Source organism: Trachemys scripta, chromosome 8, assembly GCF_013100865.1.
Source record: "Trachemys scripta elegans isolate TJP31775 chromosome 8, CAS_Tse_1.0, whole genome shotgun sequence".
In the NCBI taxonomy this organism is placed as follows: domain Eukaryota; kingdom Metazoa; phylum Chordata; order Testudines; family Emydidae; genus Trachemys; species Trachemys scripta.
In genome coordinates, this window is record NC_048305.1 from 108,974,391 (window position 1) to 109,000,704 (window position 26,314).

The 26,314-nt window shown below is 46.3% G+C and overlaps 1 protein-coding gene across 1 annotated transcript in view; it reads right to left on the reverse strand.

The window, feature by feature from the left end:
• LOC117882158 (cilia- and flagella-associated protein 57-like) overlaps positions 1 to 26,314 on the reverse strand; it is a 94,433-nt gene that overhangs the window by 580 nt on the left and 67,539 nt on the right. Inside the window, exons 10-15 of the mRNA XM_034780184.1 lie at positions 24,236 to 24,448; positions 9,491 to 9,664; positions 8,394 to 8,555; positions 7,743 to 7,898; positions 3,196 to 3,289; positions 456 to 646 (exon numbers count right to left, since the gene is read on the reverse strand). Of these exons, the coding sequence (XP_034636075.1) occupies positions 456 to 646; positions 3,196 to 3,289; positions 7,743 to 7,898; positions 8,394 to 8,555; positions 9,491 to 9,664; positions 24,236 to 24,448 (990 nt within the window). The remainder of the gene's footprint in view (positions 1 to 455; positions 647 to 3,195; positions 3,290 to 7,742; positions 7,899 to 8,393; positions 8,556 to 9,490; positions 9,665 to 24,235; positions 24,449 to 26,314) is intronic.

The following is a 26,314-nucleotide window of genomic DNA, read 5'->3' on the forward strand; positions in this document are numbered from 1 at the left end:
TAGGAAAGCTGTGGAATCTCTATCATTGGAAGTTTTTAAGAGCAGGTTAGACAAATACCTGTCAGGGATGGTCTAGATAATACTTAGTCCTGCCACGAGTGGAGGGGATTGAACTAGATGACTTCTTAAGGTCCCTTCCAGTCCTACAATTCTATGAATAAGAGTCATGCAGACAGATAGAGATCGTAAGGCACATCCTTCCAAATGAATGGAGAGGCAGGAAGAGAAATATCACAGGCAGACAACTACCTTAGAATGGTACTTACTGAAGGCATATGCCCCAGCTAACTCAGAAGAGCAATAAGGAAGCCCCTGCTTCCTGTGCACTCATTTCCCCGCAATCTGGGATAGAGTCCTATGTGCAGAAGGCACACCTCCCTTGGCTTTGGAAGACGTGTTACTACAATTAGAAACAGGATACAGTCAGCAGCCCAAGGCAGGTATGTAGTTCATACCTCCTCCAGCAAGGTGGTTTTCTCATGCAGTTTCGCCTCATAATATTCTGTCAGCTCCTCCAGGGCCTGGTTCTTGGTCTCCTCCATATCATGTAGCTGCTTCTCGTACTCCTCCTGCATCCGCTGGGATTTCACTTGCAGCTCCTGGTATTTTTCATACTCTAACAAAAGTTTCTGGTTGTTGCCAGATTCTGGGAACAAGATGAAAATGATAGAGCTAAGGGCAGGAAGATATGTCCTATCCTTCTATAAAAACCAATGAGGAGTCCGGTGGCACCTTAAAGACTAACAGATTTATTTGGGCATAAGCTTTCGTGGTAAAAAACCCACTTCAGCTGCATGGGGAAGTGGGTTTTTTACCCACAAAAGGTTATACCCAAATAAATCTGTTAGTCTTTAAGGTGACACTGGACTCCTCATTGTTTTTGTGGATACAGACTAACACGGCTACCTCTCTGATACTTGGTATCCTTCTATATTTATCACCCCTATTTTTGACACCCTGTTATTTCTGATACTTGCTTGCAATAACAATGCCTCCTCTGACTCTTGTCATTGTCTTTATGGCCATACACATCTCTGCCTTGGACATCTGAGCTTTTTCCCGTCATGTGCCTTGCATCTACTACTTCCCTATTAATGACAGCCTCAATGTCCCCATTCATCTTTTCCCACTCCCCTCTCTGTGCCGTCTTCCATGCTGATCCCTATGCACAGAATGCCGTCTGCATCCCAGCTCACCAGGCCACCTCCTCATCCTTATTGAAGTCCTTTCTAAAGATGTATTTTTAATCATGATACCCACAAGAAATAAGTTAACATTAAAACAAAAAAGTGATTCTTCTCTGGATTTGCCTGAGTGCCCTGTTTTATGTGTGCCTCTATCTTACATTATGAGCTCTTTGGGGCTGGGACTGCCTTATTTTGTGCAAGCATGCTGTCAGAACTTGAGAACACAGCTCATGTTGCTCCCACTCTACTGCTTCAGTGCAGCTGACTAGAGTTTGGTATTCTGTACATAGGCCCAAACAGAGTGAATGAAGTACACCCAACAGGAGGGTTCTCCGATCTACTTGTTGCAATACATCAATAGCAATGAAGCTCTACCTGAGATGATGATCATCAGAGCTGTATGAGCAGTGCTCTTAGTGTATGTCTACACACCAATTAAACACCTGTGGTTGGTCCGGGTCAGCTGACTCGGGCTCAAGGGACTCGAGCTGCAAGGCTATAAAACTGTTGTGTAGATGTTTGGGCTCAGGCTGAAGCCTAAGCTCTGGGACCCTGTGAAGTGGGGGGGGGTGCCATGGGTCTTTTATTCCAGGGTAGACATACCCTTATAGAGCAAGTGTAGGCACTGGACTTTCCGGAATGGCCTCCTTCCCCTGCCATGATCTTAACCTAAGTTTCCCTGTAAGCTGCATGAACGCATGGCTACACAGCAGGCTAAGTGCTGCGCATGCGCCTCAGGGAGCCCGCTTGGCTGGGACCTGCTGTGGCCAAAGGAGAGGTACCCCTCCCCCAGCCCCCAACCTAGCCCAGCCCTGAACCTGCCACAACCGGGGGAGGGGCGCCCTTCCCCCAGCCCCAACTCAACCCTGGACCTGCTGTGGCTGGCAGAGGGGTGCCCCTCCCCCGGCCCGAACCCAGCCCCAGCCCAGACCTGCTGCAGCCAGGGGAGGGGTGCCTATCCTGCACCCCAAGCCCTGGAGCTGCCACAGCGGGGACAGGTGCCTCTCCCCACAAGCCCAGGTGCTGCTGTGGGGAGAGAGAGTTGGGGGGAGTTCTCTCTCCCTGCTGTAGCCCTGGGGCAGCCTGCACCCCAAACCCCTCATCCCCAGCCCCACCCCATAGCCCACATCCCCAGCCGGAGCCCTCACCCCCCAACCCCAACCCTCTGCCCCAACCCTGAGCTCCTCATCCCCGGTCCCACCCCAGAGCCCTCACACCCCTGCACTCCAACCCTCTACCCCAGCCCTGAGCCCCACCACATGAATTTTGTTATGTGTCACACATCACCTCCATATAGCTGCACATATTTTTTTCCACACATGTGCAGAATGTTTAGAGGGAACACTGATCTTAGCTATGACACTTGGGCCTAGCTACTTCTGTGCTGTGCAGGGTGCACTGCATACTGGTTTCCTCATTGAATGATAGGTAAGATTATGTCATTTTTACATAGTCAGCTTGTAGAGGAGAACTGTACTTGAACAAACATCACAGTTTCACTCTCCTCTCCTTGTGATGCACTCAGTCCCAAAGCATGAACATATGCTATTGTCAAATGTCACTGCCTTGCTTTTCCCCATATCTCCAGTGCTGCTTTGAATTCCTCCATTTTCCTGGCACTCATTTATATAGATTTCTCTACTCCATTGCTGTAGGACTCTTCTGCCATTCCACTTTCCCCAACCGCTACCTAGATGTTCCCCCAACCTTCCTCAGCTGCCTGTCATTCCTATTGCCCCACCTCTCTGGTTCATGCCTGTCCCTTCTTACTCTTTTTTTTTTTTTCCCCCAAAACTGAAATCACATTTTGGGTGTTACCACAATACAAATCAATTAAAATAATTCCAGATAATGACAGTGATACCCTACTTTCCTTAAGGTTTTGCACCATTTTGCTCATGCACTGCACATTTTTTTAATATGGACTTTCCCTCTCCACTTCATCATTTGCCATGAGTTCAATGCAGTTCCTCCCATTCTGGCTGAAGATATTCTCATGTGTCCTAACCTAGGTCCTGCACCTCCCTGGACTGTTTTTCCATCAGCTCAGACAGCTGCTCCTGGTACTGCAGTTCCTGCTTTTCTTTCTCTGCCTTTAACACCTGGAAAAAACAAACAGATGAAGTTTTCATCTGAAAACAGCAAACCAAACTCCAAATCCCTCAAGTGCCTGCCTAGGGTGGGGAATAAATCAAAAAAAGAGTGGAATGTGTAGCTCTACCCTTTTCAGGGTGAGACTGCAGGGGTCACTAAGATAACAAAGCCTTCAGGGCAAGTGAATCCAGAAGGGACAGACTAAAAAGCAAAGGAAAACCAAGTTACATAGTAGTAAATGGAGTTCTTAGAATATAGCATAGGGCAGTGGTTCTCAACCTATTTACATTGTGGGCCGCATGTGTGGCCCACCATGTGTTTTGTGGGCCCCCTCCAATACTACCTGTATGGCCCTCAGGATGTCACATGGGCCACAGCTCTGTGCTGATTGGGCTGCAAGTGGCCCACGGGTTGAGAACCACTGGCATAGAACTACATAGATCTATGGCCTTGGCTACACTCGTGGATTCACAGCGCTGCACGTACTCCACCTCTGAGGGGAATAGCTTGCAGCGCTGCGAGCGAGCGTGCAGCGCTGCAGGCGCTGATTATACGGGCGCTTTACAGCGCTGCACTTGCTGCGCTCAGGGGGGGTGTTTTTTCACACCCCTGAGCACAGCAAGTGCAGCGCTGTGAAGTGCCAGTGTAGCCAAGGCCTTCATCTACTGAAAGAAGTTACTCAGGTGAGGCTCATACTTTTCCCCACAATGCCCCTAGGGACCTCATCTTTTTCTTTGTAAATAGTTTCTCAGATGCCCAGCATGCCAATTGGTGCAGGATTTTAACATCTTGTCTGCAGCAACCTTTAAGCTCTAAGATCCTGGCATTTGGGGCAGAACAAGATGAACAGAATACAGTTGGCCTGTGTATTCCATATAGTTCAGATATATCTTTACAGCTCTAGGAATGCCCACTTAGGATATGTCTACACTGCAATTACAAACCTGCACCTGGCCTGTGCCAGCTGACTCGGGTTTGCAGGGTTGGGCAGCAGGGCTGTTTAGTGCAGACTTCTGGGCTTGGGCTGGAGTCTGGGTTCTAGGGCCCTGTGAGGTGGGAGAGTCTCAGTGCTCAGGCTGCAGCCTGAGCCCAGAAGTCTACACTGCAATTAAGTAGCTTTGCAGCCTGAGCCGCATGGGCCAGCTACGAGTGTCTAATTGCAGTGCAGACCTACCTTTCCGCTACAACATTCCAAAGGGGTACTAAGGATTGAAACAAAATGATTGGGAAGTTATTTACCATATATAGTAACAGGAGTTCTTGAGATGTGTTGTCCATATGCACATTCCACTGATGATGTGGAGGTACCTCAAGAGCTCAAGATCAGAGACTTTTCTGGCCAGTTGTATCCATACAATGTGTATGTTTCCTCCCGTCCTCATGCTCTTCAGCGAGGGCATAAGGATGAAGCATTCACCAATGTGTTGGCCACTATTTGGTTCCTTCTTACTGCAGAATCCCCAGAGAGGACTCTGATGTAGATAGGATGGAAGGGCGGATTGTGAAATGTGTATATGTACATGTTCTGAAGAATGCCAATTACTATACATGGTAGCAAGTATCAGAGGGGTAGCCGTGTTAGTCTGAATCTGTAAAAAGCAACAGAGGGTCCTGTTAGTCTTAAAGGTGCCACAGGACCCTCTGTTGCTTTATACATGGTAGGTAATTTCCCATTCTCCTTTGTCTATATGCACATTCCACTGATGGTGACTCAAGCAGTGGTTGCATCAAGGAGATGGGAGCTTGGAGGAGTTAAACAATGAAGAACTTCTTTACCAAATGCAGCATCAGTTCTGGAAGCCTCAGTTAGGGCATAGTGCTTTGTGATCATGTGTACTGATGCCTACCTAGCTGCTTTACGGATATCCGATATTGGTAGATTTTTGCAGTGAGCTGCTGAAGCAGCTTGTGCTCTAGTAGAGTGGGTACTCATTGTGGATAGTGGCTCTACCTTGGCTATGTTGTATCATGTTCTGATACAATCAGAAATCCAGTTTGGCAATCTCGGAGATAAAATTGCAGAGCCTGTCGACCTTTCTGCTACATAGACAAGCAGTCTCGATGCTTTTCTAAAGGGTTTCATCTAGGGCTGTCAAGCAATTAAAAAAATTAATCACACAGTTAAACAATAGGATAACATTTATTTAAATATTTTTGGATGTTTTCTACATTTTCAAATATATTGATTTCAATTACAAAGTGTAAAGTGCTCACTTTATATTTATTTTTGATTAAAAGTATTTGCATTGTAAAAAAACAAAATAAATAGTATTTTTCAGTTCACCTAATACAAGTACTGTAGTGGAATCTCTGTCATGAAAGTGCAACTTACAAATGTAGAATTATGTACCAAAAAATTGCATTAAAAATATAAAACAATGCAAAATTTTAGAGCCTGCAAGTCCACTCAGTCCTACTTCTTGTTCAGCCAATCGCTCAGACAAACAAGTTTGTTTACATTTGCAGGAGATAATGCTGCCCGCTGCTTGTTTACAATGTTACCTGAAAGCGAGAACAGGCATTCACATGGCACTGTTGTAGCCGGCATCGCAAGATATTTACGTGCCAGATGTACTAAAGTTTATGTCCCTTCATGCTTCAACCACCATTCTAGAGGACATCCATCCAAGCTGGTGATGGGTTCTGCTCAATAACAATTCAAAGCAGTGTGGACTGACGCATGTTCATTTTCATCATTTGAGTCAGATGCCACCAACAGAAGGTTGATTTTCTTTTTTGGTGGTTCAGGTTCTGTAGTTTTCACATGAGAGTGTTGCTCTTTTAAGACTTCTGAAAGCATGCTCCACACCTTGTCCCTCTCATATTTTGGAAGGCACTTCAGATTCTTAAACCTTGGGTCGAGTGCCGTAGCTATCTTTAGAAACCTCACATTGGTACCTTCTTTGTGTTTTGTGAAATCTGCAGTGAAAAAGTGTTCTTAAAGTGAATAACGTGCTGGGTCATCATCCGAGACTGCTATAACATGAAATATATGGCAGAATGTGGGTAAAACAGAGTATACAAGTCTCCCCCAAGGAGTTCAGTCACAAGTTTAATTAACAAATTATTTTTTTAACTGAGCATCCTCTGGAATGGTGGCCGAAGCATGAAGGGGCATACAAATATTTACAATGCCTGGCATGTAAATTACCTTGCAGGGCCAGCTACAAAAGTGCCATGCAAATGCTTGTTCTCACTTTCTGGTGATGTTGTAAATAAGAAGAGGGCAGCATTATCTCCTGTAAATGTAAACAAACTTGTTTGTCTTAGCGATTGGCTGAACAAGAAGTAGGACTGAGTGGACTGTAGGCTCTGAAGTTTTACATTGTTTTGGTCTGTTTTTGAGTGTAGTTATGTACCAAACAAAAAAATCTACATTTGTAAATTGCACTTTCACCATAAAGAAATTGCACTTCGTACCTATATGAGGTGAATTGAAAAATACTATCTTTTGTTTATCATTTTTACAGTGCAAATATTTGTAATAAAAATAATACACTTTGATTTCAATTACAACGCAATACAATATATATGTAGAAAATATCCAAAATATTTAATACATTTCAATTGGTATTCTATTGTTTAACAGTGTGATTAAAACTGCGATTAATTTTTGAGTTAACTGATTAATTGACAGCCCTAGTTTCACCCTGTTCAGGTGGTAGGCCAGGACTCTGATGTCTAGAATGTGCAATGCTGCCTCAGCTCAGTGAGGTTTTGGGAAGAATGTGAGATGTATTTGTTGATGTAGGTGAAATTCTGTCACTATCTTAGGGAAAAGTTTAGGGTGTGTCTTCATGGATACACTGTCTAGGTCAACTATTGTTGAAGGCAGATCAGCTGTCAATATCTGAATTTCCCTAACTCTTCTAGCAGAAGTTACAGAAATGCCACTTTCCTGGAAAGGTGCAGCAGGGAAGAAAAGGCCATGGGTTTAAAGACCGTCCTCATGAGGGTTGAAAGTACCAGGTTCAAGTCCTCCCATAGGGATAGTTTCCTTGATTGATAGGAATACCTTAACTAGGCTTTTCAGGAACCTAATTACCAATGGATGAGAAAAAATTGCATGCCCCTGCACCAGTGGATGATAACAGAGATAGCCACTAGGTGTACCTTGACAGAACTGAGTGACAGGTTCTTGTATTTCAATTTGAATAAGTCAAATATTTGAGGAATTGAGGAGTGATGAGGTAGCACTGATTTCTGGTAGCATCTCTGAGAAAATATCTTCCATTTTGCCAGGTAGGTTTGTCTTGTTGATTCTTTCTGCTATTTATTAGAACTTCCCTAACTTGACGAGAGCATGCCTGTTTTGTCATGGACATCCACTCACCATGCTGAGAGATGCAGGGATACCGGATTCAGGTGTAGGCTGTATCTTTGGCTCGGAGACTGCAAATTTGCAGGTGGTTAGCAATAAGAGAAGCGATATCTTGCTATTTCCTGCTACAAAGTGAATACCTGATTTTTGGTTTTAAGGGACTCCATCTCTTGGATGAATTTTTCAGTTAATTCCTTCATCTTCTCGTTATAATTCATGTCCTTGAGTCGTAGCTGGTACTCATTTTCCATCTTCAGCTCCTCCACACGAGTCTTCAGTTCTAGCATAACTTGAGTCTGCCATGAAAAAGCCAACAAGATTGCTAAGAGAGGGGTTATTTATTAGTAACTACAATTCCTTGAGGGTATTGCCTCTGCATATTCACACTTCTGCAAACAGCACTATGGCACTGAGAGTTTCCAGAACATTTTTAAATGTTTTGCCCATTGGGAGGTGAATGTACCACTGAAACAGGAGAAATCTTAATTTTGAACCTTGACCTCATGAGATGGTAAATCGAAATCCTGCTTCTGCCCTCTCCACTCAAACTGCTCTCAAAGGCATAGGACCCCCTACTCTGCACCCTCACTGCTATACACTACTCTTTGAATATCAATATTGGTAGCAGTTGGGGTGTAGCCTCTCCTTATGAATTATACTGTGGCCAGTCTACTCAGCTACAGTGTAGTAGAGACAGAGCTGGTCACAACATTCTGCAAATGTAGGTCATAATGTCTAGACTGGGAGTCTGAGGAGAGAGTGTAGGATTTGTATTCTTAACTTCTTAATACCTTCTCTTCCATATCGGTTTTTGTGATCAGCACCTCTTCAGCATATCCCACTTCCTTCTCCCGTTTCAGACCCCGTCCTTCCTTATCATACACTTTCCAGATAAGCAGGCAGCCATCCTCTGAGACGGTCAGCAGAAATTGGTCATCACATGTTATGGACATCTAAGGAGGGAAGAGACAGCAGAATAAAGAGTAGAAACGATATAGGGTAGGGGAGAGATATAGTTTGTGTCTACACTAGATTTTTTTCCCCTAAGAGTTCCTATCATTATTACGATCAGTGAAGTTGTGGTGAGAATGCTAATGTAGCCGAACTACCAGCTTTTTAACCATCAAGTCTAGACAACAGGATAGCTAGAACACAGATTGGCAGTTACAATTTCTCTCTTGCAGTTTGTCCAAGCAGTGTGCCCTGGGCATGTCAGTTTGGACGGGGAAGATGTGCCATTCTCACTGCCCTTTTCAAACAGGAAAGGTGGTTTCGTTAGGTTCTACTTAAATATCCACTGGCGATGCTCAGAAGAGATTTTCCAATCCCTTATAACTATTTCTATTTTCTTCACCCCAGCCAAACCTAAATAGGAGACTTTTCCTCAGAGAGAATGTGCCATATGCCAAGTTAGGAATTTTTTGTTCAGCCATATTTGAGCACAATTCTTTTTTCTTTTATATGCTGGGAAGGTATTTTTTCATTCTCTCCCATAACTCAGATACAGGCAAGTGTATTCTCCTGAAATTTGCTGAAACAATCCACCAAAGGGCACAGATAGTTTCAGCCTTCCAAAGATCCCTTGTTCAATATTTCAAAGTTCCTTCTTCTGATCCTGTTTCTAGTCCAAACTGATTTATGTGTTTCTCTAGTGGGGTGCTGCAGGATTTAACCCTTATCTACCTTTCAGCCAACAATACCTTAACCAACAAAACCAAGGAGATTTAACATTCATAAAAATTAAAACAAATAATTCTAACATTTTTCACATACAATATGTAGCCTTAACACTAGCAGATGCTATAGAGTAGAAGAAAACAGAGATAAACAAAGAGCAGGGGAGTCCAAATGACTCAGATGTTGGTTGGAAAAGAAAAAAACTCCTTACCTTGGTAACAGGGCCAGCATGGGCCTGATACTCATTGAACTCCTTGTGCACAGGCAGTGGGTACTTCATAGATCGGATGGTCCCCATTGAAGTGCCTGTGAACACCATGCGCCCAGAATGAGACACAACTATTGCAGTATAAGTAACATCAAAAGTAGGCACTTCACGCAGGATCTAAAAAAAAAAAAAAAAAAAAAAAAAAGAAAAGCAGCACAGACTAAGCTCTATAAAGTGTATGAGCAGCTGTCACACCATTTGACTTACAGAAAATGACAAAATAATGAGAAAAATCTGCCTAGAGGAACAGAGCCATGAGCAATAATTAGTATTAGGGTGTAACGAATTCCCCCTGGGTGCTGCCTGGAACTGGGGTACCACTGAGCCCCTCAACCCACCAGCCTGGGCTCCCACTCACGCTGTAATGCTGTGACAAGCTGCAGACACACTCCCAATCTCACACTTTCACGAGCACACAGGTAGGGACACACCCAGCTGTAATAACATGCAGACAAGCTTTCTGACCAGCACCTGCATGGGAAGGCTATACAGTGTGCTGTACAGAGAACTGTACAGTGTAAGCTCATAAAATCCACCCTCTCCCTCAATGTGGAGAAAGAGATGCAACAGTTTTCTGCACCAAGTATGATTTCCACACACTAGTTTTAGACAAAACAAAAACTACTATTATTAACTACAATAGATAGATTTTAGTTAATTATAAGGGATAGCAAACAGTTCAAAGCAGATTACTTAACTAAACAAAAACACAATCTAAGCTTAATATACTAAAGAGATTAGGGTGAGAATTTGCTACTCATGTCCAAATGATGATTAGGGCCCTACCAAATTCAAGGCCATGAAAAACATGTCACAGACCGTGAAATCTGGTCTTGTGTGATTTTACCCTATACTACAAGCATTTCTCAAATTGGGGGTCCTGACCCAGAAGAGTTGCAAGGAGGGTTGCAAGGTTATTTTAGGGGGGTTGTGGTATTGCCACCCTTACTTCTGTGCTGCTGCCTTCAGAACTGGTTGGCTGGAGAGTGGCAGCTGCTGACTGAGGGCCCAGCTCTGCAGGCAGCAGTGGAGAAGTAAGGATGGCAATACCATATCCTGCCATCCTTACCTCTGCACTGCTGCTGGCGGCGGCTCTGCCACTTTCCAGCTGCCCAGCTCTGAAAGCAGCGCCGCCACCAGTGCACAAATAAGGGTAGCAATACCGTAACCCCCCCTACAACAACCTTGTCACCCCACCCACAACTCCTTTTTGGGTCAGGACCCCTACAATTTCAACACCATGAAATTTCAGATTTAAATATCTGAAACAATGAAATGTGCAGTTTTTGAAATTCTATGACCATGAAATTGACCAAAATAGACCATGAATTTGGTAGGGTCCTAATGATGATTTAAGCCGGTTGCAGAGCTTCTTAAAAGGCAAACTGCACTTGCTTGCAGCTTAAAACCCCAGGTATTCCTTTCACAGGCTAGAAATCCCTCTAGCCTGGGGTCAGCCCTTCCCCCAGTTCAGTCCTTCTTCCTCAGGTGTTTTCAGGAGTCTCCTTGGGCGGGGAAACAGTGAAGAACCATGATGATGTCACTCCCCTGCCTTAAAATAGCTTTTGCATATGGCAGGAACCCTTTGTCTCCAGGCTTACTTTCCATGCCTTTCAGTGGAAAAACACTGGTATTCCAAGATGGAGTTCAGTACCAGGTGACTTGATCACATGTCCCTGTAGGGCAGGGGCGGGCAAACTTTTTGGCCTGAGGGCCGCATCGGGTTTCGGAAATTGTATGGAGGGCCAGTTAGGGGAGGCTGTGCCTTCCCAAAGAGCCAAGCGTTGCCTGGCCCCTGCCCCCTATCTGACCCACCCCCTGCTTCTTGCCCCGACAGCACCACTCCCGGGACTCCTGCCCCATCCAACCTCCCCTGTTCCCTGACAGCCCCCGGGACCATTGCCCCATGCACCCCCCCACTCCCTGTCCCCTGACCACCCTGAACCCCTGCCCCTGACAGCCCCCTGCCGCCCCATCCAGCCCCCCTCCCCCCCCGACTGCTCCCCTGGGACTCCTGCCCCTATTCAACCCCCCTGTTCCCCACCCTCTGACCGCCCCAACCCCTATCCACACCCCTGCCCAGCTCCCCGAACTCTCCTGCCCTCTATCCAACTGCCCCCGCTCCCTGCTCCCTTACCGTGCTGCCTGAAGCACCGGTGGCTGGCGGCGCTACAGCCACGCTGCCCGGAGCGCCAGGACAGGCAGCCACGCCACCTGGCTGGAACCAGCCATGCCACCACGCAGTACAGAGCACCGGGTGAGGCCCCGGCTCTGCAGCTGCGCTGCCCCAGGAGCTGGCAGCCCCGCTGCCCAGAGCATTGCGCCGGTGGCGCAGTGTGCTGAGGCTGCAGGGGAGGTGGAACAGCAGGGGAGGGACCGAGGATCCATTGTACCAGGGTCTGGGGCCTGCGAAGGAGTTGGCGCAGGTACCTCCATACCCCCAGGGGGAGGATGACTGATGGTGGCCTCCGGTACTCGGGGCTCTGAACGTGCTGAGCGGGAGGCCGCCGGTGGGGCCCCTTGGGCTTCGTGATATGCTCACGGGGTCCAGAAAGACCAGTGTGCAGGATCCTGTCTAGGGTCTTCAGCCCCATCCTGCCAATGGCCTAGGTCGTCCGCTGCCTGACCTGGAGCGGGATAGGCTGAGCGGGAGATGCCATCAGACTGTGAAGAGCGTGAGGCGGATCATGAGGGCCAGGGCGGTGTGGAGCGTGTCTGCGTTGACTCCGCTGGGAACGGTGCCGAGCAGTGCTGGCCCACAGGTGTGCGGTCTCTGCGCAGTGTCGGGGAGCAGTACCAGGATCGAGAATGGTGCCGATCCAGACCTGGATCGCGATGAAGACCGTCTGTGGGAGCAGTACCGGGAGCGGCCTCTTGAGCAGGATCGGTGCTCAGACTGGTGCTGGGATCTGCGTCAGGAGTCCGAACAGTACCGAGACGTGGGGTGGTGTCAAGAGGTGGAACGGTACCGGGAGGAAGATCTGGGCCACGAGTACGACCGGTGCCATGATAGAGAATGGTGCCGAGACTGCGAGCGGCGCCGGGACCTGCTCCTAGATCGGGAGCGGTGCCGAGAGTCCACGCTCTGAGATGGAGGACGTAATAGGGTTGGCTTGCCCCTAGACTGCATCGTGCAGTTGGAGTGCAGTGCCGCAGTCTGAGACGGTGCCGGTTCTGTGAGGGCAATGAGGCCCTTGTTGTTGCAAACGACTCCGGCGTAGACGGAAGACAGGGCGCAACCACAGTATGGGTCGGGGAGCCAGGACTCACCAGACTCAACGGCCCTTCTGCCGGTGCCAGAGTCAACGGTGCTGATGTCGGCGCCTGTATCCTCGGTCGCTCCGGTCCCAGACACGAATCCGAGGTTGGCAAGGGGGGCGCCAGTTCCTGCTGTTGTGAGGCAGTCCCCTCTGGTTTATGAGGTCTCTTCTGACCCGGAGACAGGGATTGGCACCAAGGAGCTTGCAGCGGACGTGGTGCAGTGGGACTTTATCTGCCTCTCCTCACGGTCGCCGCCGGAGCACTGTGCACTGAGGCACTTGGTGCCGGAACTTGGCGTGCCAAAGGAGTAACCGGGCTGAGGGCCGCCTCCATGAGGAGCTGTTTGAGCCTAAAGTCCCGCTCCTTTTTGGCTTGAGGCCGGAAAGCCTTGCAGATCTTACACTTATTGGTCTGGTGAGACTTTTTAAACAAGAGTTGTGAGGATCCCCCATTGGCATAAGCTTAGAACAGGTTGAGCACGGTTTAAACCCGGAGCCTTGGGCATGAGCCTGGGCGGCATGCCGGGGAGAAGAGGGGGGGAGAAACCCCCTTCCAGCCTGCTAACTTCACTTATAAACTACTCTAGAACTATGAACTACTAAAATACACTAAAACTATAACTACAACAATATCTAACTGGGAAACAAGAGCTAGGGAGAGTGGAGGACAGCTATGCTGCGCTCCACAGTTCCAACGACCATCACGGGTGGTAAGAAGGAACTGAGGGGGCACTGGGTTGGCTGGGGTATATATCCAGTGCCATGAAGGCACCACTCCAGGGGGCTCCACAGCCGACCCACTGGGTGTTGCTAGGGTAAAAATTCTCTGACGATAGTGCAGGTGGTGCGCACAAACCTAACTGGAATCGATATGAGCAAGCACTCAAAGAAGAACCTATCTTGCATAAAATACATCATAGTTATGCCATAATCATATCATAACAATATATTTATGAAGAATATGGGATGTAGTGTCACATAGGTTGTCATAAATATAAAGAAAAGGGTAACAACCTTTATGTATGCAGTAATATGAAATCCCTCTTGCCCAAACGTACAAAATCATTTACCTGTAAGGGATTAATCAGTTCAATTAACCTAGTTGGCACCTAACCAGAAAAACCAATGGAGAAAAAAATACTTTCAAATCTAGGTGGGCGGAAAGGCTTGGTTTGTGCTCTTTTGTGTATTCCCTCTTAAAATAAAAACAAAATAAAACAACCCAAGCAGGTAATCCAGCTTCTACTAAAATAATACATCTAAAATTACAAAAATTGTAATAGCAAAAAAAGTGTTAAATTAACTTTTGTTTTAGCTTGTAAATTTGCCCTGTGCTAAAAGAAAGGTTTATTCCTGTTTTGTAACTTTGAAGTTAAGCCTAGAGGAAAATCCTCTGTGTTCTAAGTCTTATTACCCCGTAAAATTACCTTCCATCCTAATTTTACAGAGGTGCTTTTACTTTTTTTTTTTTTTAATATAATAAAGTTCTTCTTTTAAGAACCTGATGGGTTTTTAGGACACTAAAAACCAAAGGGTCTGGTCTGTGCTTACCTTGTTAACCTATTTGGTTGGTATATTATTCTCAAGCCTCCCCAGAAAAGGGGGTGAAGGGGCTTGGGGGGATATTTTGCGGGGGATAAGGCTCCAAGTGGCCCCTCCCTAAATGTTTGTTTAAATCACTTGGTGGTGGCAGCAATACCATCCACGAACAAGAAAAATGTGTGCCTTGACCTAAGTTTTTAACCTAAGCTGGTAAAATATAAGCTTAGGGGGTCTTTCATGTGGGTCTCCACATCTGTACCCCAAAGCAGGGCTGGCGCAACTCATTAGACGACCTAGGCGGTCGCCTAGGGCACTTACATTTGGGGGGCGGTGACCACGGCAGCCAGATCTTCGGCCGCCCCGATCGTTGGCATTTTGGGGGCGGGACCTTCTGCCGCCTCTGTTGGGAGCGGTATTTCGGGGGCGGGACCTTCCGCCGCCTAGTGCGGCAAAAAAGCTGGCAGCGCTTCTGCCCCAAAGTTCAAAGTGGGGAGGGAATCCTGACATGGTGGCAATGTGGTGCGATCATTTTAAATTGTAGGCACAGACCTCAGAATTTTAAAAACATTTTTCTTTTGGCTGATTGAAAACCAGGGAGGATGTTTTTTTTAAAAAGGACTTTTTTTTTTTTTTAAGCTGAGAGCAGCTGGAGTTTTTTTTTCTTTGCCTGAAGGCAGAGTAGTTAAGTTCCTGCAAGGGAATTCACAAGCTGTTTTTTTTCTTTTCTTTCTAGCTCTCGGGTTAGGCTAGGTTAAGCGCAGAAAGGCTAGAACAACAACAAAGCTCAAACCCCCCCCTAAAATTAGCCAAAAATTGAAAGCTGAGAAAAGAAAAAACATAAACAAATGGCCTTAAAGCCCGTGAAGTTGAACGTGTAGGAAAGAAAGGAGGCAAAATGCTTGAAGGCAGAGGCAGCCAGGAAGGAGGCTGCCCATAAAAAAGTCCTGAAGTTAAAAAACAAAACAAAAAATACAGGCCCAGATTAAGGCCCAAATTTTGGCCCAAAAGCATAAACCATCAGCAGCTGGCTCCACTTCCCCAAAAATCAACAAATGGAAGCAACTATATCCACAGTATAGTAAATCCAGTAATATTGTTAAATATTTCATCACCTTTAAAAGACTGTGCGGCCTCCATACAATTCCTAAAAATCACAAAATAATCACATTGGTAGCAAAATTAACTGAAAAAGCTCCGAACATATTCAACAAAATGCCTATTAAGAATGCTTCTAACTATGGTAAATTTAAAAATTTGGTTTTAAAACAATTTAAAATTACACCTAAAACTTACAAAGTAAAATTTAAAGCCCTTAAAAGAGGGGCTGGACTAAGTAATGTGGTTTATGTAAACCAAATCAAGAATCTGTTAGATAAATGGGTAAAAAAAAAAAAAGGGGGTGTAACTAGCTTTAAAAAAAATGTGTAATTTGGTTGTACAGAAGCAGTTCCTAACTATAACCAATAATAATGTAAAACAGTGCTTATGAAATAAAAAAAATAAACTCAGCAAAAAGTCTTGTTTCTTATGCTAATTAATACAGGCAGTCCCAAACCGCCAAAAAGGCGGGCAAATCAAAACAAAATGGGTGAAGGTAGCAGTAAAAACAAAACAAAACAAAACAAAACAAAACACAAACCACCCTGGCCGCAGTTTGGGCGAATACCAAAAGAAACATCCCAAAACAACTCTAACACTGGGGGCAGCCCAAGGCCCCACCTACACCCCCCAAAAAACCCCAAACACCTTATCCCACCACACCATTCTCCAGCAACCCATCTCACCCCATTGACCAGTCAGCTGGGCGATGTTTTAAATGTAACAAGCTGGGGCATGTAAAGGCCAGCTGCCCCCAAAACCCCAACAAATTACAGTTCATTGCACTGGGGTCACACCAAAAGTCAGGCCCAAATGCCTCCCAAATACCTTCAAAGCGAAGAAAAACTGTAACTGAGCGGGAAAAAGGTTATCACGTGAAGGAACACTAAAGCACAGGTGTCAGCTATCAACCAATCCTTAGTGAACCCCAAATTCATCAACCCAGAGGCCCAAGTAACAATTCAACCATTCCAGTCAAACTCTTGACTTGCCTACAGCCAAGTTGCCTGTCCAGTACAAGGGCTGGTCAGAAATGTAAACTTTTGCAGTCTATAATAATTATCCCATTCCCATGCTGCTGGGGGAAAACTTGGCCCACCATGTGAAGCTAGCCAAGAGGGTGAAAATGGTCACCCGCAGCCAAGCTAAGCAAGCCTTCACACCTAGCTCTGTTCCTAAGCCTTCTACAAGGGCCCAGTCTGTGTTACCAAAAACCCAGATTAAGGTGGTAAAACCAAACCCTATGCCAACGTCTGCGACAGCAGTAGTGAATCCAGTCCCAAATACCCAACCAAAACCAGTCCCAAAACCAAAATGGGTGAAGCAACCAGCACCAAAACCATTGCCAGCACTGAATCCAGCACTTGCAACCCCATCTATAACTCCAACACCAAAGGGCACCACTAAGCCCGCACTGGCAGCAGCAGCTAAACCTGCGCAAGAGGCTCAGACGGAGCCTAAAACACAACATAGTGCACCAGCAAAAAGCGGTTCACAGTCAACAAAAACAGCCCCGCAACCTACATCGCTTCCAAAGAAACCAAGCTGAAGGCCACAATCCAGTAAAAAACTAATGCCTCCAGCATCAAAAGAACAGTTCCAGGCCAAGCAGAAAGCACATTAAAGCCTACAGAAAGTTTGGATAGCGGCACAAAGCAACCCACCACCTCTCAGCTCGTCTAATCAATCCCGGTTTGTTGTAAAAAACCCACACCTTTTATACAAGAAAACTTGTGGCCATGCTGGGGTAAACAGGACGAAAGACAGTTTGGGGAAGTCCTTCCACTGGAAGGGAATGGGCAAGAACGTTTCTACTTATGTCCAGTCTTGTAAGGTGTGCCAAAAAAAAAAAAAAAAAAAAAACACCCCCCCCCCCACAAACCCCCCCCCCCACCACCAGGTCAAAGCCTCTCTCCAGCCACTCCCCATAATTAAGGTTCCATTTCAGCAAGTAGCTGTAAATATTCTGGGTCCTTTTCAAAAACAAAAAAAAAAAACAAACAAAAAAAACCACACAACCCAACAAAAAGCAGTACATACTAATTTTCATAAATTTTGCCACCCGATGACCAAAAGCCGTAGTTCTAAGCAACACCAGGGCTAAAAGTGTGTGCCAGGCATTAACAAACATTTTTGCCAGGGTAGATTAGCCCTCTGACATCCTTACAGATTCTGGAACTAATTTCCTGGCAGGAACCATAAAAAGCCTTTGAAAAGCTCATGGGGCAAACCACTTGGTTGCCACCCCTTACCACCATCAAACAAATGGTCTGGTAAAAGAGTTTTATAAAACTTTGGGGGCCATAATATGTAAATTCGTAAATAAGCACTTCAATAATTAAAACCTAGTGTTGCTCTTTGCCTACAGGGCTGTACCACATCCCAGTTTAGGGTTTTCACCATTTAAACTTGTGTATGGCCGCAAGGTTCAGGGGCCATTACAGTTGGTAAAGCAGCAATGGGAAAGGTTTACGCCTTCTCCAAAAACTAACATTCTAAACTTTGTAAACAACCTACAAAACACCCTACAAAACTTTTTAGCCCTTGCTTAAAAAAGCCTAAAAAATACTCAAAAAAAAGCAAAGGGCTTGGAATAATAAACATGCCAAAAAGCGTTCCGTCAAAGTAAAAAACCAGGTCATGGTCTTAAAAGTGTTCCAGGCGCATAAAATAAAAGCATCATGAAAAGGGCCATTCATGGTCCAAAAGCGCCTAAAAGCTGTTTACTATCTCATAGCATCTCCCACCTCAAACATAAAGCCTAAAGTATACCATGTTAATTCTCTAAAGCTCTTTTAGTCCAAAAAATTAAAGGTTTGTCAGTTTACAGCCCAGAAAAAAAAAAATAATGCTAAGTGGCCTAAAGGTGTCTACTACAAAAAAAAAAGTAACGGTGGCGTAAAAAAAGTAAACCTCTCAATAACCCTCAAATGTATGCAGCAACAGCAAATCAAAAAGATGTGCACTAGCTTCGCACCAATGTTCTCAGCCACCCCAAAACAAAACAAATGGGCATACCACTCCATTAACACAGGTAATGCTCACCCAATTAAAGCCCAACTTTATCGGTTGGTGCCTCAAGCCAAAACTGCTATAAAACAAAAAATCCAAAACATGTTACAAATGGGGGTAATCCGCCCCTCTAAAAGTGCATAGGTATCTCCAGTGGTTCTGGTTCCCAAACCAAATAAAAAAAAATATATATATGCTTTTGTGTAAACTACCGTAAGCTAAATGCTGTAACTCGCCCACACAACTATCCAATGCCATACACAAATAAGCTATTAAAAAAACTAAAACGTGCCTAGTTCATCTCTACCTTAAACTTAACCAAGGGGTACCGACAAGTACTGTTAAATAAAACCACCAAAAAAAGGTCAGCCTTCATCACCAATGTAGGGCTACCTAAATTTAATGTGCTCCCTTTCGGGCTGCAAAATGCACCCATCACTTTCCAAAAACTTGTAAATAGTCTCCTAGCAACATTTAAAAAATCTGCAGTCGCCTACCTTAATAATGTGGCCATCTTTTCTAATTTGTGAGCAAAACACCTAAAGCATCTACAAAAGGTCTTCAAGCACACAAAAAAGGCAAAACTAACTGTTAAAACTAAAAAGTATCAAATAGGCTGTAGATGTGCAGACTCACCCCTGCGGCACCTCCTGCTGGTCTCTTCTGGGAATTAGCTCATCCCAGCTCCGGAGCGCCCTCTGCAGGCCAGTGATCCACCTTACCGCTGGCCCCCATGTCCCTCCCAGGACCCTGGTGCCCCTTTCTCCAGGTTGCTGCCCCCCTGGCCGTACCCTCACACTCTGGGTCTCTCCTCCCAAGGGAACCCCCACCCAGTAATCCCACCTCATCTCAGCATAAGGCTACAGCCAATCACCCTCTAGCCCCACTCCCTGGGGCAGACTGCAGTATATGCCACTCATCACAGGCGAGGTTGGGTTTGGACCTGCTGCCTTTGCCTACCCCTGGGCTGCCCTCTGCAACCCCCAATACCTTTTAGCCCAATCCTAGGCCGCAGCCTGGGGCTTTCCAGGCGGGAGCTCCCCAGCTCCTCTGCCTTTCCCCAGCCCTGCTCCACTCAGGTACCCTGTCTCTAGCTTCCTACAGCCAGGCCCTTCTCTCTTTCAATGCAGAGAGAGTGTCTCTGGGCCTCTGGCTCACAGCCTTTTATAGGGACCAGATGGGCCTGATTGGGGCCTGGCCCAGCTGTGACTACTTCCCCAATCAGCCTAGCTTTTCTCTGCCACAGCCCTCTTCCTGGCTATTTTAAGCCCTTCAGGGCAGGAGCGGGTGTCCACCCCCCTACACACCCCCCACCTCAAGATCCCCTCCACCAGAGGTGGGGGGTTGTCTATCCCTAATGCCCCAGCATTCCTCTCAGCTGGGCCCGCAAGACATCCCTTCCCTGCTGCAGGCTCTCCAGTGTTTGGAGCAGCCTGCTCGCTTCCTCCTCTGTCTGGGTCCCCACAGTAGCCCTCTCGGCTCCCCCATGGGATCCCCGATTTAGGTGGGGCTTCAGTGCCCCAGCTTCTTTTTCTCTAGGGGTCTCGGTCTTCATCACCCCTTCCCTGGGGCTGGTCTCAGACCGAGCCTTTATCTCGGGTACTCCCCCTTTCTGCCTCGGGGGCAATGCCTCTTTAAATGCCCCTCTTGGTGGCAGTGGAAGCACCCTTTGTGTCTTCCCCTGCCATGGCCCTTCTACTGTTTGTTTTGGGCCTAGCCCTTCCCTCAGGGCTAGCCCGGGCCCTGTGAGTCCTGTATCGGCACTCCCTCTTCTGGTGCCCCGGCCATCCACAGGCCCAACAAGTCTGGGCCCCCCCTTGTTACCCTCACAGGGGGCGCCTTTTCTGGGCAGGGCCTCTTTGCTCCCTCCTGATAGGGACACTCCCTTCTCAAGTGCCCTTGTCACATACAGGCAAAACATTCTTTAAGTCCAGGCCCTGGCATCTCGTCCCCTGCGCTTGGTCTCTTATAGGGTCCGGGTGCCCACTCCCGTAGCAGCCAGAGCAACGCCCTCTGCCGCTCGGCCAGATGGGCCGCCCAGGCCCTCCAATAACTGCTCCTCTTCTTCACCATTTTAGACTCAGTCCTTCTTCCAGGAAACTTTCCCACAGTCCTCGGGCTTGCTGGCACAATCTGCCTAGTCCTCACTCTTGCTCAGCCCCTTGTATCAGGGGCGGACCACTCATGCCCACATTCTCCACCACATGTAGAGGAGCAGACTCAACCTTGGGGCACCTCCTGCTGGTCTCTTCCAGGAATTAGCTCATTCCAGCTCCGGAGCACCCTCTGCAGGCCAGTGATCCACCTTACCACTGGCCCCCATGTCCCTCCCAGGACCCCGGTGCCCCTTTCTCCAGGTTGCTGCCCTCTTGGCAGTACCCTCACACTCTGGGTCTCCCCACCCAGGGGAACGCCCACCCAGTAACCCCACCTCATCTCAGTGTAAGGCTATTGCCAGTCACCCTCTAGCCCCACTCCCTTGGGCAGACTGCAATATACGCCACTCATCACAGGTGAGGTTGGGTTTGGACCTGCTGCCTTTGCCTACCCCTGGGCTGCCCTCTGCAACCCCCAGTACCCCTTAGCCTTCTCCTAGGCTGCAGCCTGGGACTTTCCAAGCTGGAGCTCCCCAGCTCCTCTGCCTTTCCCCAGCCCTGCTCCACTCAGGTACCCTGTCTCTAGCTTCCTGCAGCCAGGCCCTTCTCTCTCTCAATGCAGGGAGAGACTGTCTCTGGGCCTCTGGCTCACAACCTTTCATAGGGACCAGAGCAGGGCCTGATTGGGGCCTGGCCTAGCTGTGGCTACTTCCCCAATCAGCCTAGCTTTTCCCTGCCATAGCCCTCTTCCTGGCTGTTTTAAGCCCTTCAGGGCAGGAGCAGGTGTCCACACCCCTACATAGGCCTAAACAAAGTAGCTTACCTTAAACGCCAGGTGGGTCACTGCAAGAGGTTGGACTCACCCCTGCAGCACTTCCTGCTGGTCATCCAGGGAATTAGCTCACCAGCCTCTGGAATGCCCTCTGCAGGCCGGTGATCCGCCCTGTCGTCTGCATTGGCCCCATGTCCCTCCCAGGACCCCGGTGCCTCTTGCTCTGGGTGCTGCCCCCTGGCAATACCCACACACACTGGTCTCCCCTCCCAGGGGAACCCCCACCCACTAACTCCACCTCACGTCAGGATAAGGCCACTGCCAGTCACCAACTAGCCCCCACTCTCTGGGGCAGACTGCAGTATAGGCCACTCATCATCGGCAAGGGGGGTTTGGACCTGCTGCCTTGGCCTAGTCCTGGGCTGCCCTCTGCAACCCCCAGTACCCCTTAGCCTTCTCCTAGGCTGCAGCCTGGGGCTTTCCAGGCTGGAGCTCCCCAGCCCTGCTCCACCCAGGTAGTCTGTGTCTAGCTCTCTGCAGCCGGGCCCTCTGATAGCAGAGAGAGAGATTGTTGGGCTCCCGGCTCTTTATACAGGCCATCTGGGCTCTGATTAGGGTGTGGCCCAGCTGCAGCTACTTCCCCAATCAGCCCAGTAGCTGCTTCTTCCTGCAACAGCCTTCTGCAGGGCTATTCCAAACCCCTCAGGGCAGGAGCGGGTGTCCACCCTGCTACAGTCACAAAACTATCAACCCCCTACCGGCCAAAGTAAATGCTATCCAAAGGTGGCCTGTCCCAAAGTCAAAAAAATAGGTCCAATCCTTATTAGGCTTGGCCAAATATTACAGGCAATTTGTACTGCACTAAAGCCAGATTGCTGCCCCACTGACAAACCTAACCAAAAAAAAAAAAAAAAAAAACCCAGCCAAATGCAGTTCAGTAAACCAAAAAGTGTCAAAAGGCCTTTAACCAGCTTAAAGCGACACTCATGTCTAACCCTTTGCTAAGGGCCCAAACTTTAACAAACCTTTCCTAGTAACCACAAATGCGTCCAAGCATGGTGTAAAAGTAGTTTTAATGCAAAAAAAAAAAAAAATGCCATCCTCTCGTGTTTCTCAGCAAAAAACTGTCTAAAAAAAAAAAAAAAGCCACTGGTCAATCACCAAAAAAAAAAAGTTACACCATTGTGTACCCTCTAAAAAAGCTACGTCCATATGTTTGGAAACGGTGTTTCCACCTGCAAACCAACCATGCTGAGCTAAAGTGGCTTCATACTGTCAAAAAAAATAACAAAAAACTTCTTCGGTAAAGTTTAGCTCGCCAAAATTTTAATTTTAAAATAAAACACATTTCAAAAGCTTCTAACAAAGTGGCTAATGCACTCCTGTAAAAATTTCCCAAAATCAACTGGTTAAAATCATCCTTAAAATGTAAAAAATATTAGTTTTGATATAATCAGTAGTATATCTAAAGATTCATGTGTCTTATTAACTCTGTTTTCTCCTAAAGCTCCAGAAAAAAATCACAGACAGTATAAAACAGGCTGTCCAACACCGTCTGTAATTTGGGGGGCATGTCATAAATATTAAAAATAGGGTAACAACTTTTATGTATCCAGTAATATAAAATCCCTCTTGGCCAAAGGTACAAAATCACTTACCTATAAGGGGTTAATCAGTTCAATTAACCTAGTTGGCACCTAACCAAAAAAATACTTTCAAATTGGGGGTGGGGGTGGGGGTGGTGGAAGGCTTTGTTTGTGCTCTTTTGTGTGTGTTCCCTCTTAAAACAAAAACAAAAAATAACCAAGCAGGTAATACAGCTTCTACTAAAATAATACATCTAAAATTACAAAAATTATAGTAATAGCAAAAAAATGCATTAAATTAACTTTTGTTTTAGCCTGTAAATTTAGCCTATGCTAAAAAAAAGGTTTATTCCTGTTTTGTAAAGCCTAAAGTTAAGCCTAAAGAAAAAGCCTCTGTGTTTTACGTCTTTTTATTACCCTGTAAAATTACCTTCCATCCTAATTTTACAGAGGTGCTTCTTTTACTTTTTTTTTTTTATAATAAAGTTCTTCTTTTAAAAACCTAATTGGTTTTTAGTGTCCTAAAAACCCAAGGGTCTGGTCTGTGCTCACCTTGTTAACCTATTTGTTTGGTATATTATTCTCAAGTCTCCCAAGAAAATGGGGTGAAGGGGCTTGGGGGAATATTTTGGGGGGGATAGGGCTCCAAGTGGCCCCTCCCTAAATGTTTGTTTAAATCACTTGGTGGTGGCAGCAATACCATCCAAAAACAAAAAAACAAAAAATTGTGCCTTAAAAAAGTTTTTAACCTAAGCTTGTAAAATATAAGCTTAGGGGGTCTTTCATGCAGGTCTCCACATCTGTACCCCAAAGTTCAAAAGTAAAAACCAGATCTTTGTAAAATTTTCAAAAGTGTCTAAGTAACTTTTGAAGATGAGACTTAGGTGCTTTTGAAAATTTTAAACACTTGTCACACACATTTAATTGCTTCTGTAAAGAAAAGCTGTGGACAAGGGAAACTGCAATTGATGACATATATTTGAATTTTAGTAAAGCTTTTGATAATGTATCTCAAAGTTAATGTGTCATATGCATTGAAAAATTGCTGGAAGTATCATAAATTGAAATGAAACAGCAACAAATGCCCAGGTATCATGGTGAAGGGCACAGTATAAGAACATAGATAAATAACAACATAACATTTCAGATGGTAGGAGGTGTTGGTGGATGCATATGAGGATAAGATTCCTTCCCAGTTGCCTAAATTGGAAAATGGGAGGTAGGGTGAGGAAAGCACCGGTGCTTTCCCTGGGTAATGACCGTCCTTTAAGCTGCCTGCCAGGACCTAGCAAAGTCACAGGTATGTATGTTAATTGGCTTACCGAAGAATCTGAAATTTCCTTGAGTGTTTGGTCAGATCCAACAGCAAAGATGATTTTGGCATCAGGAGAGATGGCAACACCGCTGTAGCTGCAGGACTTGAGCACACACTCTGACTCCCTCTTACCCGTCAACAAGCTCCACTCGTACACTGCACCATCTGTGCCACAGGAAATCAACTTATTGTCATCTGCACTCCATATGACTGAGCGCACCTGGTAAGAGTGGAAACACACCAATCAGACCCACACTTGGTGACTCTATGAGCCCTGGAAGGGAGCTCGTGTCTTGTTAAATCTGACCATTTTATCTGGTGAATCCCTTCTAGACATGGTTCTGTTTATAGTAATCCCTGTTTTATATGGCAGAGCCATGCTTCTAATATAGCTTTTGCTCTTTTTAAACAGCCAAACTCTTTGTAATTAAATTTCTCCTCCTTTCTTTTTTTGTGCTAGGTTATTGTTTTTTTTTCTTTTGTTTTTGTTTTTTGCTTTAGAAAATGTATAAGAATTACTTATAGAATTAAGCACACTGATAGAAAATGTTAAAATGTTAATCATATTACTGAGCATAAGGGGAGTCCTGTAACATATCTCCAGGTTTTTTCATCTGTTACTCCAATACCATTACCAACCGCTATCCTTCAGAACAACCTGAATACATTATACAAGTTGACTACCAGTGATTGAGCTATTCAGATACATTATACAAGTTGACTACCAGTGACTGAGCTCCTACCTAGTGAGAAGCAACGAACACATCAGTGCACTGAAGATATTTTCACTACAGCAATGAGCTACAGAAATATTAGAATAAATAATACTATAAAAAAGGGTTACTGACCGTAACTGTTGTTCTTCGAGATGTGTTGCTCATGTCCATGCCACATTAGGTGTGTGCATGCCGTGTGCACTGTTGCTGGAGATGTTTCCCTCAGTGGTATCCATTGGGCTGGCTTTAGCACCCCCTGGTGCAGCGCGCTCAGGTGCTGGTATAAGGGACGTCACAGGCCATGCACCCTCTCAGTTCCTTCTTGTTGGTCCACTCCGACAGAGGGGCAGGAGGGTGGGTCATGGAATGGACATGAGCAACACATCTCAAAGAACAACAATTATGGTCAGTAACCATTTTTTCTTTTTCGAGTGCTTGCTCATGTCCATTCCACATAAGATGACTCACAAGTAGTACCTCAGAAGGTGAGATCAGAGTTCACGGACATGCTGGCTGCAACATTGCTCTTCCGAACCTGGCGTCGTCTCTGGCCTGTGGGGTGATGGCATAGTGGGATGCAAAGGTATACACTGATGACCAAGTTGTTGCCCTGCAGTTGTTCTGGACCGGGACTTGTGCAAGGAATGCCGCTGAAGAGACCTGAGCTTTCGTGGAGTGAGCAGTTAGGATGGCCAGAGGTATGACATTCGCCTGCTTGCAGCAAGCCCACAGGCAGTTATCCAGGACAAGTTCCTCTGGGCTGATACTGGAAGCCATTTAATCTTTTCTGCTACAAAGAGCTATATGGATTTGTGAAAGGGTTTAGTCCTTTCAATACAGAAGGTGAGGGCATGCCTAACATCTAATGAGTGAAGCTGCTGCTCCTCAGAGTTTTTGTGAGGCCTCGGGAAGAAGACTGGCAGGAAAATAGCCTGGTTGCTATGGAATTGTGAAACCACCTTTGGCAGGAAAGCCGGGTGGAGTGCAGTTGGATCTTGTCCTTGAAGAACACTGTGTATAGTGGTTCTGACATAAGGGCCTTGATTTCAGAAACCCTTCTGGCTGAGGTGATCATCACCAGGAAGACAACTTTCTAAGAGAGGAGAACGCTAGAGGTTCAAAGGGAGGGCCCATGAACCTTGACAGTCACACGGAGGGAGGACCTGAGGATAGAGTCTCTCCAGTACATTGAGAAACCGGACCGCCATCTTGTGAGAGAACACTGACCTGCCATTCACCAGTGGGTGGAAGGCTGAGACTGCTACCAAGTGCACCTTGATAGACACAAGGGCCAGACCTTGCTGCTTTAGATGGAGGAAGTAATTGCTATTAGCCAGGATGGGCAGGTATGGTGTCCCTAGCTTCCGTTT